At 38.3% G+C, this 14,992-nt stretch overlaps 1 protein-coding gene across 34 annotated transcripts in view; it reads left to right on the forward strand.

Moving 5' to 3' along the window:
- The window catches only part of ESRRG (estrogen related receptor gamma), a 618,074-nt gene that overhangs the window by 393,310 nt on the left and 209,772 nt on the right, over nt 1–14,992 (forward strand). The window contains exons 1-2 of one of the 34 annotated variants that reach the window (XM_041722046.1): nt 346–425; nt 9,167–9,285. The exons of 30 other annotated variants lie outside the window; for them this stretch is intronic. In XM_041722046.1, coding sequence (XP_041577980.1) covers nt 9,281–9,285 — 5 coding nt within the window. In that variant the 5' untranslated portion in view covers nt 346–425; nt 9,167–9,280. Of the gene's footprint in view, nt 1–152; nt 426–9,166; nt 9,286–13,281; nt 13,942–14,992 lie in introns of those variants that run through there. 3 more of the 34 variants (XM_041722043.1, XM_041722044.1, XM_041722045.1) reach the window with 3 other exon arrangements.

The following is a 14,992-nucleotide window of genomic DNA, read 5'->3' on the forward strand; positions in this document are numbered from 1 at the left end:
CGGGGGCGCGGGGGCGCGGGGGGTCGCGGCGGGTCCCGGGCCCGCGCAGCCCAGCCCGCCCGCCCGCCTACCTGCCGGGCTCCGCTCGCTCGTGCAGCCTCCCGTCGCCTCCCTCCTGATTGGGCCGCGGCCCCCCAATCGGCTGCGCGGCTGGGCCGGGGGGACTGCATATGTAAAGCCCTACTTCATATTAATAAGCTCCAATCGGGGCTTTAAGTCCTTGATTAGGAGCGTGTGAGAGCTTTGGTCCCAACTGGCTGTGCCCATAGGCTTGTCACTAGGAGAACATTTGTGTTAATTGCAACTGTGCTCTGTCAAGGAAACTTTGATTTATAGCTGGGGTGCACAAATAATGGTTGCCGGTCGCACATGGATTCGGTAGAACTTTGCCTTCCTGAGTCTTTTTCCCTGCACTACGAGGAAGAGTAGGTACCTTTTTCTTTCCTTTTTTTTTCCAACTCGTCGTGGGGGTGCGTGGCGGGGGGTGCAGGGGGGTGCAGGGGGCGGGGGGGGGGGCGGACGGTGCCTCTGCACACTGATTCAGGTAATGCCCTGGGTACTTTGTGTGCACGAGTGCTTGTTTGTGTCTGTCTTGTGCCTTTTGTGTTGAGGGCGATCTCCTAATTCAGTAAGTCGAGAATTGTTCTCTGACTACAATGTTACCTTTGAGGCAAAGCTCAGTGACTGTCAGTAAAACAGCTGTGTGACAGTCACTTCTTATTCAGGTGCTAAGAATAGGCACTTGGCACAAATGCTTAGTGAACTGTTAAAATGCATCTTTTACTAGGACCCATTTTCCCAAGGAAAGATGTTTTAAAATACAATATTCAAAATGATTTATACTATTGAGTGCCTCTTATGTATTTGCAGTTTGACAGATATTTTCAGCTCCCTGTCATTTCTTACCGCGCAGAGTTAGAGGCAAAATTGCACATTTACTAATTCTCCTTCAGAGAACAATTTAAAAACTAGCCCTGTGCAATTCAGGGCTAGAATAATGTTATTTGCATGGTTAGCGTTAAGTCAGCACTTAACTGACAAATCAGTCCATTAAGTAACATGAGATTTTCACACATTATAAATATTTAAGGGGAGGAAAAAAAAAAACTAAAGAAGAAACAGTAGTGACTTTTAAAATTTCCCCTTGAACAGACGATGTGGAGATTGCAGATTTGTGTCGTGTATCATGTCCAGAAGATACAGAAAAGTACTTTTGTTCTGACATGCAGTTTAATTCGTATTTATGAATATCTTTATACCCATGAATATATATATGTGTGTGTGTATATATATATGTATATATACATATATATATATATATATATATTTGGAACACTAAATCTGGGGGAGAAGTGGATGGGGGTAGGACAAGTAAATCAGGCATTCTTGTGTAAATGAGTAGGTCGTAAACTTAATTTCAACCCACTGTTAAGATAAAATATTAGTATACCACGGGAGCTGTCACTGGATTATCTTTATGTTGAGTCAGTTATATTGCTTTGCTTTCACATTACAGTAATACCAACTGTTATAATTCTGAAAAGAGTGCTCTTGGCAAACAGCTCTCTATGGATTGTGAAGAAAATATAAAACTCTCGAAGATGAGGTAGTGCATTATAGGTAGATGTCCACTAGCTGTCCTTAGTGACTGCATATTGCATTGCTTTGTAATTAAGTAAGAGATGAAAAGTGACTTGCAGTCTCAGTGGCTGCTCGTGTGTGAATCTGAGTGTCTCTGTGTAGATATGTGTGTGCACGCTCGCACGTGCACATGCAGACACACACTCACACACACACACACACACACACTCACACACACTCTCGCACAAGGATTATTCTCCAAGAGATGGACGTAGGAGGAACTGAAAGACTGGAAGGTTGTGCCTGCATCAGTTTGAGACACTCAAAGCAAGAAACAACCTTGAATTGTGTGAAAGTAAAAATGAAAAATAAACAAAGGTAGGACTGCCCACTCCAGTGTAGTTTGAAGGTGAGTGCACCTGGGGCTGTAGAATTGGAGAGGCTACATGTCTGCCTGTCGGGGGAGAAGGCGTTATCCAAGCTCACCCAGATTCTGAACTTTTCTCCCGTAGATAAATAAACAAAACAAACTTTAAAAATCCCCTGGAGGCTTCGTTCTAAAGTAGTTTTCTTGAATTTAACTTCTTATAGCTAATTTGAATAATTAGTTTAGATAAGCCTCTTAAAGCAGATGCATTTAAATGAAATCAGGGCACATGTCCTTTTGGCTTTGGCGCAAGATTCAAACTAGCTTTCTTTTTGGCTCAATTAAAAGTCATCTTTAAAAAAAATACAGATTTATTGTCTGGATGCAGTTCTGATGGTTACGTGGTTCACTGGACAGACAGAAAGATCTAATGCTAAGCAACGCATCTGCCTCTCTGTCTCAATTAATAAACCACAGAATTTATACATGCTATTAATATTCATAGTAATTGTACTGGGTTAAACCCTATCACGTGTGTGTATACATAGAAATGAAACCAGAGTTATGCAGTTTCAGAGGAAAATATTAGGCAATTCCTGTTTTGGAGGCTGTTAAAAAGATTCGTACGATTTATTGACCACCATTAGGGGAGCCTAAAATGTTAACCTATAACTATGTGTTCTTTTATTTTAGGAAATGTGCCAGCACATTAAAGAACATAATACTTGAAAGCTTGTTTCACATTTAATGGCAGTAATAACTGATAGCATAAATAGATGAAAATAATATATCTGCTCATTTTGACATATGTGTCCGTCTAATCATTCTAAATGAGTGTGCTCATCACATGAATCCCTTTCAACCTCTGATTAAAATGTAACATTGACTACAGGATTATAGAGCGGACTTAATTTTACTGACTGTTTTAACAGTTGTCACAGCTGTTGGAAGAAGGAAAGGCAATTGAAACACTCCAAAACAGGCAAGGCGAGGAGGGAACAGTTCAGTAAATTCAGCCTTGTGATTGAAATCTAAGCAGTGCAAATGAAACAGATTTGTGTTTTAAAATTCCTGTTGGGAGCTATGCAAGTTTTATTTCGAATGGTCCACTCTTTCTGTTGTCAGGGTTTTTTGATATTTCCAGCCCCCACCCCCATCCCCGGCCTCATCTCTTCTTATTAAAAGCTAATGTAAATTGAAACACTACTATCCCAAAGTAATACTATCCTGTCAAAATATAAGGAGATAAAAATAGGCAGGAAGGAAAAATGTATACAGTAACGACAACAACAACAACAACAACAACAACAAAAAGCCTAAACCCAAGCCCCAAGCGGATACAATTTTTTAGAGAAAGATGGGAGCTCGCCTAAGTCACTTTAGATGTGATATTATTTGAAAACTATAAACAGACACTTTAAGTTGATTTTTCTAAGAAAGAACACTTAAACTCCAGACTTGGAGCTCATACTACTTCTCCTCCTGTTTCTTCTCTGTAAATCTGTTGAAAACACCTGCAGCCTTAAAGGTAGGTGGTGTAGGTGGGGTTTTCAGATGATTTCTTTGTAAATTGCTGGAAGTGACAACTAGCTGCACTTAGGGGTGAGTGTTCTTGAGCTGTTGAGTCTTGTAACCTTGCCCATCACAGCACTAAAGCAAACAGATTAATTCTATTTTTCTGAAAATTTAATAACCACTGCACATATCCCCAACTATAGATAGTCCAAACAGCCAGACAGTCTGTATTATGTAACATGTGATTTTTTTTTTCTCCTTGGAGTAAGCAAAAATAAGTGTTCCTGAGTTAATGGAATAAATGTAGAATGGGAGTGGTAAGTGATGGGCACCCCATGTTTCACCAGCCCTTTGTGTCAGTGTATTTATGTATTACCTTATGTACATTTGGTGGTTAAGTTTAGAAATCCTCCTTTTCCAGAAAGGGCTGGGAAACAGCTTTCCCTTTCCTGGGCAGAGGCAAGGGTGATGGTGTTGGCTGGTTCTTATAGTGATGGTTTCTCATCTTAATGTGTTTATGGCACTGCTGCTTTATTTACTGAGCCTTGTGTGTGTTGCAGCGGTAATTAACCCATGTTATTAGCAAAGCCCTTGTGGATATCCATTAATTCTCTTGCATGGATGATCATTTTTCCAGTGTTTTCCCCCCAATAAGGTATCATTGTTCTTTTTTTTTTTTAATTCTGAATTGACGGCCTTTGATATATTTCTTTGATTTAATCTGACCTGTAATACATATTGACCATCTTATAAAAAAAAAAAAGGATATTGTAATTCAGCTTTTAAAAATGCTAATAGAAGCTGGAGAAAAGATTTTTCCCCCCTTTGGTTTTCTTTTCAAAGTGAAAAAGAAAAGAAATTAAGGTTTAAAAAGGAAATAATATAGGAAATCAGGTTTAACTCCAGGTTTTCCAGGTCTTAGAATTTACGATAATTTGGGTCTTTGAGGTCTTTTAATCAGATTTTTACTTAGTTAATAACACTTTAAGCATTTTTATAAAATATTGAGCCAGCAGAAAAATACTTGTGCTTCCTGTGCTGAGAAAAGATAAGGACCATCTCATTAGCCGGGCCATACTTTTGCAATTAATTTTAGATACATGGTGCTATTCATCAAAGAGGGCAGGTAACTTCTCTATGAGTCTATTTAACAATACTTTCACAATACCTTACTCCTGCAAGAACTACAGACAAAGAAGAGACCTTTCTTTTTGGAAGGTAGGCATCATGCCCAGTCGCAAGTCCGTATCACTTGTGAAAAATTCCTCAACATTTGTTTTAGCCTAGTGACTCAAAGAAGATCTTTCTTTGTCTTACTTTTAAAGTGCTGCGCAGCACTGAAGGTTTTGCTTATATGATTTCATAAAACAAATTAAAATCTGTGCTTACAGTTGATACTTGGTCAGACAAGTGGCCATTAATAGCAATGATTTCTGTGCAACCAATTAATATGAAATAAACTTTTTAGAGCCATCTATTAAGCATTTAGAAAGAGGAGAAGAGCATCTGAGGTATTTCAGGGGAACTTTAAAATCATTGTAGTCGATAAACCTTGCTTGGAATCTTGCTTCATAGCAAATTCATGGAAGAGAGAAACAATACAACGTTGATCTGTTATAAGTGCATATGAGCTCCGGCCCCAGCCAGCTCTCTGGAGAAAATCTTTGATTACACTGGCCCAGTGTGTTCAGTTTTTTATCTCTTTTACATCCACTGGCCTTGTATTAAATTGTCATTGTCCTAAAGCACATGAGATAGAAATGAATTGCAGTTCTCTACATTCTCTGACAGTGAAATATTTAGGTTCTCTTTCTCCAATCATACTTATGTGTATATTTGATAGTGCAGGGATGACACCAGGCATCTCTGCCGCCTGTCATTCTTCTTACTGCATTTCGGATGTTTTGCCATTGATTATTTTCACCGCCATGTGTATATGGATGTACGTAGTCTGTGTCATTATAAATACACATATGGTACTTTAAAATCCAGAGCAGCCGAGAGAATATACACATTCGTGTGGGTTTGCATGGATAGTGTGCGTGTGAAATATGTACCTATATGGGAAGAGGTGTCTGTGTAGAATGTTATAGGTATGATGCTCAGAGTCTTCATTACATTTATATAACAAAGTGAATCTCAAGTATTTTTCTAATCAATCAGTTGCCAGTTAAATTTGCCAGGCATGATTTTAACCTGGAATTAGTGTTGCGGGTATTTGCCAGGTCTGATTTTAAACTAAATTGGTTTAACTATATAGAAAGACAGGTAACAGGTAACCTAATAAGTGAACTTGCTTCTGATTTTATGAATTTTTAACTGTTATCGTTCCTAAATTCAAAAGCTAGTAATCATAAATAATTTGTAAGATAGGAAATAAACTACTTATATTAAATGCATAATTTAATGGTTTGGGCCCATGTCCAAGAAATAGTTTTGAATCAGCTCTTTTTTTTTTTTTTTTAATACGAGGGCCTGACAAATATATCTAAGTGTAAACATGATAGTTCTCAAATAAATGCAAAATAGGAATTTTATTTATCTGCATTACATAAATACATCATTTCCTCTTTTTTTTTTTTTTTTTGCTGAAAGCAAATGTAGAAAACTAATAAGTGTTCTGTTTCTCTAAAGTACATCACAGATTTCAGAATTTTTGAATTTTACTCTAAGAGGTAAGTTTAGAGATCTGTGATTTTGCTTAGTAAATCTGAATGAGGGTTGGGAGAGAACACTGATCTAATAACTGCTCTTCTGTTGTAAATCTTGTTCCTACTTATATTCTTGCTTGAAATCCTAGATTCATTTCTTATCTTTACTTGTATGAATAGCACTTTAACAAATTTAAGGTTTTTTTCTCTCTCTCTCTCTTTTTTTTAAAATCCTGCTGTTTCTTTTTGCCAGTCCATCAGATCAAAGTTAGCTCCTTTATTATCTGAGGGTGATAAGTGACAGCCTTTGCCTTTTGAAGGATTTACCTGGCATCTTATTCTTGTTTCAAGTTCATTTTCGACTTCTACTTTCTAAGATCTAGGAAACGTCAGCTACTAAAAATAATTTCCATTCAGAGTTTTAGCAAACACAACTCTCCTCTCTACTTTTTCTTTAATAGAAATGTCAGGTGTTTCTTTTTCTCTGATTTGGACAGTATTTCCCAGTATTTTCCAAATGTATTTTCTAATCAATTATACAAAACCATCAAATTGAGAGGATTTAGATTTTGTAGTGTATGTGTGTGTGTGTGTGTGTGCACATATATGCACCTGCAGGCATACAGTCCCCTTTTTAATTAAAAAAAAATTAAAAAGTGTTTGGAGGAAACTTGCTTTTTATGTTTTGTTTCTTCAGATGTCATGCCATCTTAATTTATGGCAATGAATGTATATTTGGAAGATAACTCACTAAGGCAAAGCATTAAAAGAAAAGGCACAGTTTTAAATAAATTGACTTCTCACTGGTCAATTAAAGTCCACTTCAATATACTGGCATAGATCTATCTGTGCATTTGAATATAGATATGCAACATTCAGCACTGGCCGTTAGAAATGCAATGTATGGCTGTGGTTTTGGCACTTAAAATCTCTTTAATACTTAAAGTGTTAAACTCATGGAGAGCCTTCCTAGGATTAGATTATGTTGTGACAACAACAACAAAAAGAACTTAAATTTATATTTTAATTATAAAAGGCAGTCTTTGTCACATACATTCTTCTATGCATTCTTATACTGCTTTGAGTGACACAAAATTGCATATATACTTTTCATCATTTTGATTGGAAGTACACATTATGTGTAATATGCTTTGGCAGCACTTACCTAGCCAAAGAAAACAAATTAATACCAGGCATACTGAAGGCTGTCAGGCATATCACAGATGTGTCAATTTAACTTTGCTTCATCATACACCTTCCCCGCAAACAATTGGTTAAGATGGTACTAAATAAAAGGGAAGCTACCGATAAATTCTCATGTTATATCAGAGATTGATGGCTATGGAAGTGTAATGAAAACCAGCTTGCTTGCTTGCTTACTTCTCTTAAAACTCTGTGGGAATACAGACAGCAGAGATAATAATGAGTTTTGTTAAAAAAAAAGTGGAGTATAACTGCAACTTATTCAAATCTTTCTACTCTTTTGAAAATAACAGAGGGATTTATTGTTTTACAAGTCTCTAATGTGGTGAACCTAGTTGCTCCTAAGTGTGAAGTAAATAGAGGCTTTAAGAAGTGGAGAAGCTGAAGGAGCATGGGCAATCCATCTTTAACAAGGGACATCTCTTTTTGTTGTACTTTGCATACATTTTCTGAGGAAAAAAAATCTCGTGCTTTCTTTTTGTATGGTTTATTCAAAATACAAAAAAAGAAAAAGAAATTTGAAAGAGAACTTAATGCACAGAAAATAGGCAGAAGCATATTACTTGTTTTCTCCTCCATGATCAGAATGGTTCCCTTGTATATGAAAATTTCTTTTTCATCGATTCTAGGAAGATTTTACTTATTTATACTGGCTTTTGAGAAATTAAACAGAAGGCACATTAAATATATGTATTTGCTTTTTATACTCACAATGTGAATTAAAATGTTTTAAAAGGTCTTCTTTTCATGGCAGTTATGATACTTACATTTTGTATTTATAAGAATTTATTTTACTTTGAAAAGAGTGTCTAAAAGTACATCCAGAATTAGCAAAAATAGCGAGTAATATGAAAAATTATGGACACCAAGGTACTCATTTAGAGAAAAAAATTCTAATGTGAGGTTGCTTTAATCAATTGCCCTTTGCCCTCCATAATTCCAAATTATCACAGAACTTTAACTTCTCCAGAAATGTAGGCTGACCATGTTAAATTACGTTCATTTTTCCATAAATGAAAGAATACCCTGACAATGCTTTCTTCATCGTCCCTACTCTATTAAAACAGATCAGATATATTGAGGAGGAATATTATGCCTGTAATCAACTGTTCATGATCAAAGAAAGGGAAAGATACATGTAGTTGAGAATTGTGTCTTTTTCCTATGAGAAAGTGACTGTATACAGTTGGTACTGGGTCCAGGAAATGACAGAAGCATCCCTTTATCCATAGACTTAAATGAGACCTGCCTCATCAGTCATGGGATCATAGTGTCACAGATGGAAAAGCAACCATCAGCTGAATTGTACTGAACTACACACTTGGCTAATTCATCTTATTGCTCTACACATCTAAGGAAAGGCTCATTCTATTCTTGGAGTCTAGACAGAATCAGGAGTTGGGCTCAGGTGGGAGCATGTGGCCGCCTTTTTCTGTTCTCTCCTAGCCATTCAGCAAAGGGAGATGAGGAACAAATGGACAATTTATGCACAGAAGCCCAAGCAGAGATTCTTTCCCAGGGTCAGAAATTTATTATTCAGTTGTTCAAGTACATTTCAGATTTCTCTTATGTTCTATAAATGTCATTGTTGTCTTTCATGCTCCAAAGACCTACCCATAAATGATTAGGTATGTCTCTCAATTCGTATGAACCATGAACCGGTATAAGCCTTTTTTAATAGATAGAAATGGAGAGCAGATCACCTACTTATGTGAGCCTGGATGAGGATTCTTTCCTCATACCTTTATATGGAACTGTTCAGTTGGTTAAGTCTGAAGAATGAGAAAAATACCAAGAGGTTAAACACTCAAATTGTATTTTTTTTTATTTTTTTTTTATTTCCTTATAGTGAACAAAACTTTAATGTCTAGAGCATTTATGAGGGTTTTAATGATTGGAAAATCTGTCCTGAGAATGTGGTCACCATATGTGACAGCCTTGCTTTCTATCTTGTCTTCAGTTTATGGGGTAAGTTCGGTGATATTGTCTATTGTCTTACTTTGCATACGTTATAGCACCTCTCTGCCTCCACTTTGAGATAATCTGAAATGTGGGGGAAATGCCTGCTTAGCTCTAAAACACTTCCCTCAACCCTCCCCAAGTGCAGCAATATTTTCTTTTAAAATTTCTGTTTCTGTTCATTTGTTTTGCTAAAGGATCCTTTACTTTGATAAAAGGTAAGTACATGATATTCATCCGTGTTTGCATACACAGTGTATTTTAACCCCCCCACTCGAATTCCAAAGACATTGCCTTCAACTTTTCATAAGTTGTTTTCCTTTTGTTTCTGTTTGTTGTACATTCTAGTTGAGTGCTTTTATGGTGTTTTCTTGATTGTTGTCAGTTTGGGGTACCCACTGCTGACATTTTTGTCAAGTTAATGTCCCAGCACAAAAATCCATGGCAAACTGGAATCTGGCTACAGGGGCGTGGAAGATACAACTTGTGTGTGATTGTGTGTAAATACAGTTAGTTAGTTGGGGGTTTATCAGATAGCTTGGCAGAAAGAGAGAGGAGCAGTACAAACTGTTTTCAGTAACTGTGCTGTTCATACACCTGATAAGATTGAGAGAGCTTTTCGAAATGCTGATAGGCTTTGAATAAGAAAAGAATAATCACTCTGCTACTGGCACCAGCTTATCGGGACCAAGTAAAATGCCAACACTTTTACATTAGCAAAAGTAAATGTTTTAGACACTCTGTGCCTTTTTTTTTCATTCAAGTTAAATAGTAGGGGTGCTCTTGAGTGTGCTATAATGAATAGAAGGATTTATTACCTTGACTAAATTACAGGTGAATATGTTGATAAAGGAACCTTCAGCATCAGCAGCAGCTTCTTTGATAAGCAGGTGCATCTATGCTGTACATTCTCTGGAGAAATTAAGTATGCCTTTTTCCACTCCAGTTCTATTAAACATCATTTCTGATGTTAGAAGATGCAGTTATGTCCTGTGTCAATCGAGCCCCCTTGTTTTCCAGCATATGGGTGACAGGCATTTGAAACTTAGCTTATCAGACTTGTAAAATGCTGGTGTGCTGCTGTTAAATAAGTTAGGGCATGCGTATGTTTGTGTCACTCGTGCTGAACCAGCAAAGTCCTATATAAGAAAGAGATCTTGTTTTTTCTCAGGAGTGGAATGACATTAATTATAAATTTTGAATACTTTAATGAGAAGATAAAAGTATTGTGCCCAAGCCACCGCCCATTGTAAAGCACCTCCCCTTAAAAAGAGAGAGGGAGATTGGTTTTGCTCTTAATCTAAACCATTAACTTTCCCAGCTCAACCATCTTCTCTTCTTTGTAATTTGACGCCTACAAATAATTTGGTGTATTCAGATTTGATAAATGATCGTGCAAGAGCAGATTGATTGATTTTGGATTACTATTGATTACTCTCAATGAGATCACTGTGACACACTCGAATCAATAGTATTCGATTAAGCAAGGCACCACCGTTCTATACATTCAGCAGCAGTGGGGAATCCAGGAACAGAAGGTTCACAAGCTGATAAATTGACAAAGCGTTCAGCTTTAAATAGCCCTTTGTTCAGCACTAGTTCCTTAAAATATATTTCATTGGAAAGTTCGTTTTTGCAACTCTGGGCCTTTCCGTGGAAGAAAGGTCATCAGTTTAAGGTTTATTAAATTTTAACTAAAAACAACTGGGCTCCATGTAGGTGTAAAATAATTTAAGTACTTACTGCAGGCAACCTTCATGCTTTTGAGCTGTTGCTCAAAGGTTTCATTCTTTTATGAAGATGTCAATTGTAAACATAAAAATGCATCACTGGAAATGTAATGGCTTAAGATTCAAACCGAAATAAAAATTCCTGCCTGAGGAAAGCACTATAATCAAAATAAGGTGGCCTTAACTTTCCTCAGAAGTGGGCATGCTTAGGAGCAGCGCTGCGAGGCAGCGGCAGGTAGAGGCCCTTGATCAAGCACACAGCTGCTGCTGCTTGTCCTTAGCTCAGAGTTATTCATCACGTCGCCAATACGACATGCAAAACACCGAATATCATTTGATCTGAAAGCTGCTACCACTGCTGATGCACTGCAATCTTTCTGTCCCGAGCAAACTTACAAAGTGGCCGGGGGATAAAGGACTCCTCTGTGGTTCAGGGCCTTTGGTGAAGGACCAAGGATGAGTTTTTCCATCACGTTCCATCGTGGTGCCGTCTTGGCTCTCGGAATGAGGCATTTGCTCTTAGGTTATATGGGATTGCCTCTCAAAAAGTGAGCCTTCCAGGGAACACTCTGCTGGAAATGTCAACCGTCTCATGTGCAAAACTTGATTTCCAGTGAAATTTTGGCTACGAAGGCCTGAGGACCCCAAATCAGCAGCAGGTTCAAGTTTGAAATAGATTTTGATAAATTGTCCCATTTTGATAGTAATGAAACAAGACAAAACAAAACTAGAGGTGGCAATCTGAGGGCAAATCAAGAGGAAAGTCAAGTTTGAAATCATGAAATTCCCTGACAACACGTCAGCCTTTCTTGTGTGTGAAAGTGAGGTAATAGGGTTCTAATGATATTTTCAGGAAACCCCATGCAATTGCCATTTCTGTAGGTCAAGAAATGGTCATATATCAGCATTTTCATGTGCTCCAACCTAATAATTGAGTTTATTCCTGTACTGTTCATATCATGTAAGCAGATCGAAAGCGACAACTGTTGTTTATTAATTTTTTTTTAATTTTGTTTTATGGTGGGCGGGGCCAGGTTATGGGAGACACATGAATTTTGTCTACAGTCGTGGCACGTATATCATAGTATTGTTTTTAACAATGACTTTTTTTTTCTTTAACACTTGGTAGAGTTCCCAAGTATCTAGTATTATACATGCTGCAGAAGTACGTATGCATTTATCTGGCTTGTCACCTGTTGTGGCTAAGCTGCTTCTGAGAATCCATGTGAATGTTCCCTCTGCTGGGGAAGCGCGTGGCACAAACCAGGTAGTGGACTCAAGCGTTGACCCTCCAAAAAGGAGCACACCGCTAAGGGTAGAAGAGGAAACAAATTGGGGAATAGGTGCCGACACCTCAAACATTGCATCCTTGCCTTCGTCCATTAGCAGAACCTTAATATGCTAGTTAGCACTTTGTGTGCTTCCCTCCAGAGAAGTATTAAAACTGTGCCCCATTAAATCTGTGCACTGGGGTGGGTTAGGCAGACGCAGGACACCTTGACTTGGCCCCTGAGCCCATGATGCTTTATTGGCTGTTGCAGGTAGAAAAGGTGCTTCGGGAGATGTAATAAAGTGATGCCAGAGTTCCCATTCGCCCCCCCCCCCGGTTGTGCAGCTCCTACTGGGGCTGGGCTGTACTGGCCACCTCTGGGCAGAGGCTGGCTCCCAGGGAGAAAGGAAGTGGGCCCGGTCTCCAGGTACAAGGAGGGGGCCTCCAGTGCCTCGGCTGGAAATGTCAGGCCAAAGTGCATCCTGACTTGGGGTCCTGTAGGGACGGGGTAAGGTTTTCCTCACTCTGGGTAAGCGTCCAGCTTGTCTCAGAGTGAAGGAGGGTGGGCATCGTTTACTGGAACTTGATTGAGCCAATGCCTCCAACTGGTCCCACCGTCAGTCTCAGAGTTTTTCCTCAGTAGTGCGTTTTCCCCCCTGTCTGTGGCACGGAATTTGATTTATCGCTGGTACTAAGATCAAAAAAAGAAGTCATTCCTTTTGATGTTTGCTATTAGGCACACGCAGTGCAGGGCGGGGGGCTGGGGGAGGGGAGCCATCTGAGCAGCCAAGTCACTGTCCTGGTCACACGGTGGGCACCGGTAGCAGAACATATTATTTTGTATCTCTGTTCATTTTGGATGTAGAATTCTATGTATAGGGAGGTCATCCATAGGGTATTTTGAATTAATATTTAGGTTTGTTTCAGGTACAGATTCTTTTGGTAAGGACACAAAGAGTGCCTGGCACATGCACCTGATTACCTGCTTAGGACACTTTTTTTTTTTTTTAACTGTCTGGGCATTAATTTTACCAAAAGACCTACAAAGCTGAGCAATATAAACAAGCCAATGGGGTTCAGTCCTTTCTTTCAAAAAAGAGCCATTGGTTGCATGCATTGTTGGGTGGTGGACTTGGGACAACAGAGCCGTATTTGCAAACGAGGGGAAAGGTTTGCTGGGGTCTGCTGGTCCTGTATCCCGGGCCCCGGTCAGGCTTTGTTCGCAGCTCTGTACAGTAGCTTTTGTGCAGCTTCTCTGTGAGTGGGATTTCTCTGAGCAGCGTGAGCCCCAGCCCATCAGCAGGCTGCTAGTCAGCAGCAGGTGTGAACAACATAAAACAGGATTAACACTGAACCAAAGTGTGTACTAAAAACAGAACCCCTGCCTTGCTTTTAAAAGGACGGGCAGGACTGGAAGATAGAAGCCACTGTGGTCCCTGCACCCCGTGTTTACTAAACAGTGTTCAATGAACTATGCAAATGGCTCTGTTTAGGTGCCGAGAAGGCCTGCAAGGGATCATGTACTCCTTCTCTCGCTCGCTGTTTTAAACTGTAAACTCCAAACTTAGGCAGAAAATTCTTCTCAGACTTTCAGAGGGGAACACAAAACAGAACAAATGTGATCTGGATAAATCTTGAACTAGGATTACAGTGAATGTCGCAAAGGTACTGTCCTTCCTTACCAGTTCAAGTCGATGGTCATTCAGTGTCTGTATTTCCGACCTCTAAAGGATATTTATTAGCAGTTGGTTGATTTTTGTGTGTGTTTAATTACGTGACTTCATTTATATTTTTCACCTAGGTAGGCATATCCACAAAGAGGCAAAATAGGTGATTTCATTAGAGATTGTACCCCTCTCCCCAAATTCTTTTTTTTTTTCAATCAGTGATACCTACATATGAAGAAGAAAGCCAGCCGGCACATGCACAAAGATCATAGTTAATTTAAGAAGACTGCATGTGCTTAACAGATTGGGCATTGCCTCAAATTTATGGCCTTTGAGTCACTTTATCAATATTTCATTTAGGAAAGAGAAAAAAATGGCACTTAAGAATATAGTTCTCTTTTTAAGTTATGCTAATTATAGCATATAGTACAGATTTGGATAAATTTAAAAATTTTTAAATTTGGATATCTGTGTTTTATTAGGTTTAGACTAACTCGTGGAGTTTTAGGAGTTGGTCATATCCAGGAGGGGGTCTGAAATAGGGAAATAGTTCAACCAGTTAGAGAACTTGTGTTTTATATATATATATATAAATATATATAAATAAGTATATATAAAAAACACACAAACACACATACACACATACAGACACATGCCTTAACTATTTCAGCACATGTAAAACAAATGTAGGGATTATTTGTGGGTATATGAAATGTCATTACTCTGATTTCTGACACTGCAAAAATATGTGCAGCTCTAGATATTTATGTAAGATGGATCTGTTTGAGAATATTATCTATACTAAAGGATAATTTTAAATGTTAAAAATCACAATAACAATTATCATTCCCTTCGAGTAAGACCTGGTAACATATATTACCTTTATTATCTTTTATATCCAGGCCTTAAGTTGAAATTACCTATTCATTCCTTCACTCTTTGCTTATGCTTATGATTTTTTTTTTTAATTTTTAGAATAACAGGATTTTTAAGCTGAGACTTTGCTACTTTTTATTTTAGAAGGGGTATTGTCTGCCAGTTTAATTGTG

The sequence above is a fragment of the Vulpes lagopus genome, chromosome 11, assembly GCF_018345385.1.
Source record: "Vulpes lagopus strain Blue_001 chromosome 11, ASM1834538v1, whole genome shotgun sequence".
Taxonomy (NCBI): domain Eukaryota; kingdom Metazoa; phylum Chordata; class Mammalia; order Carnivora; family Canidae; genus Vulpes; species Vulpes lagopus.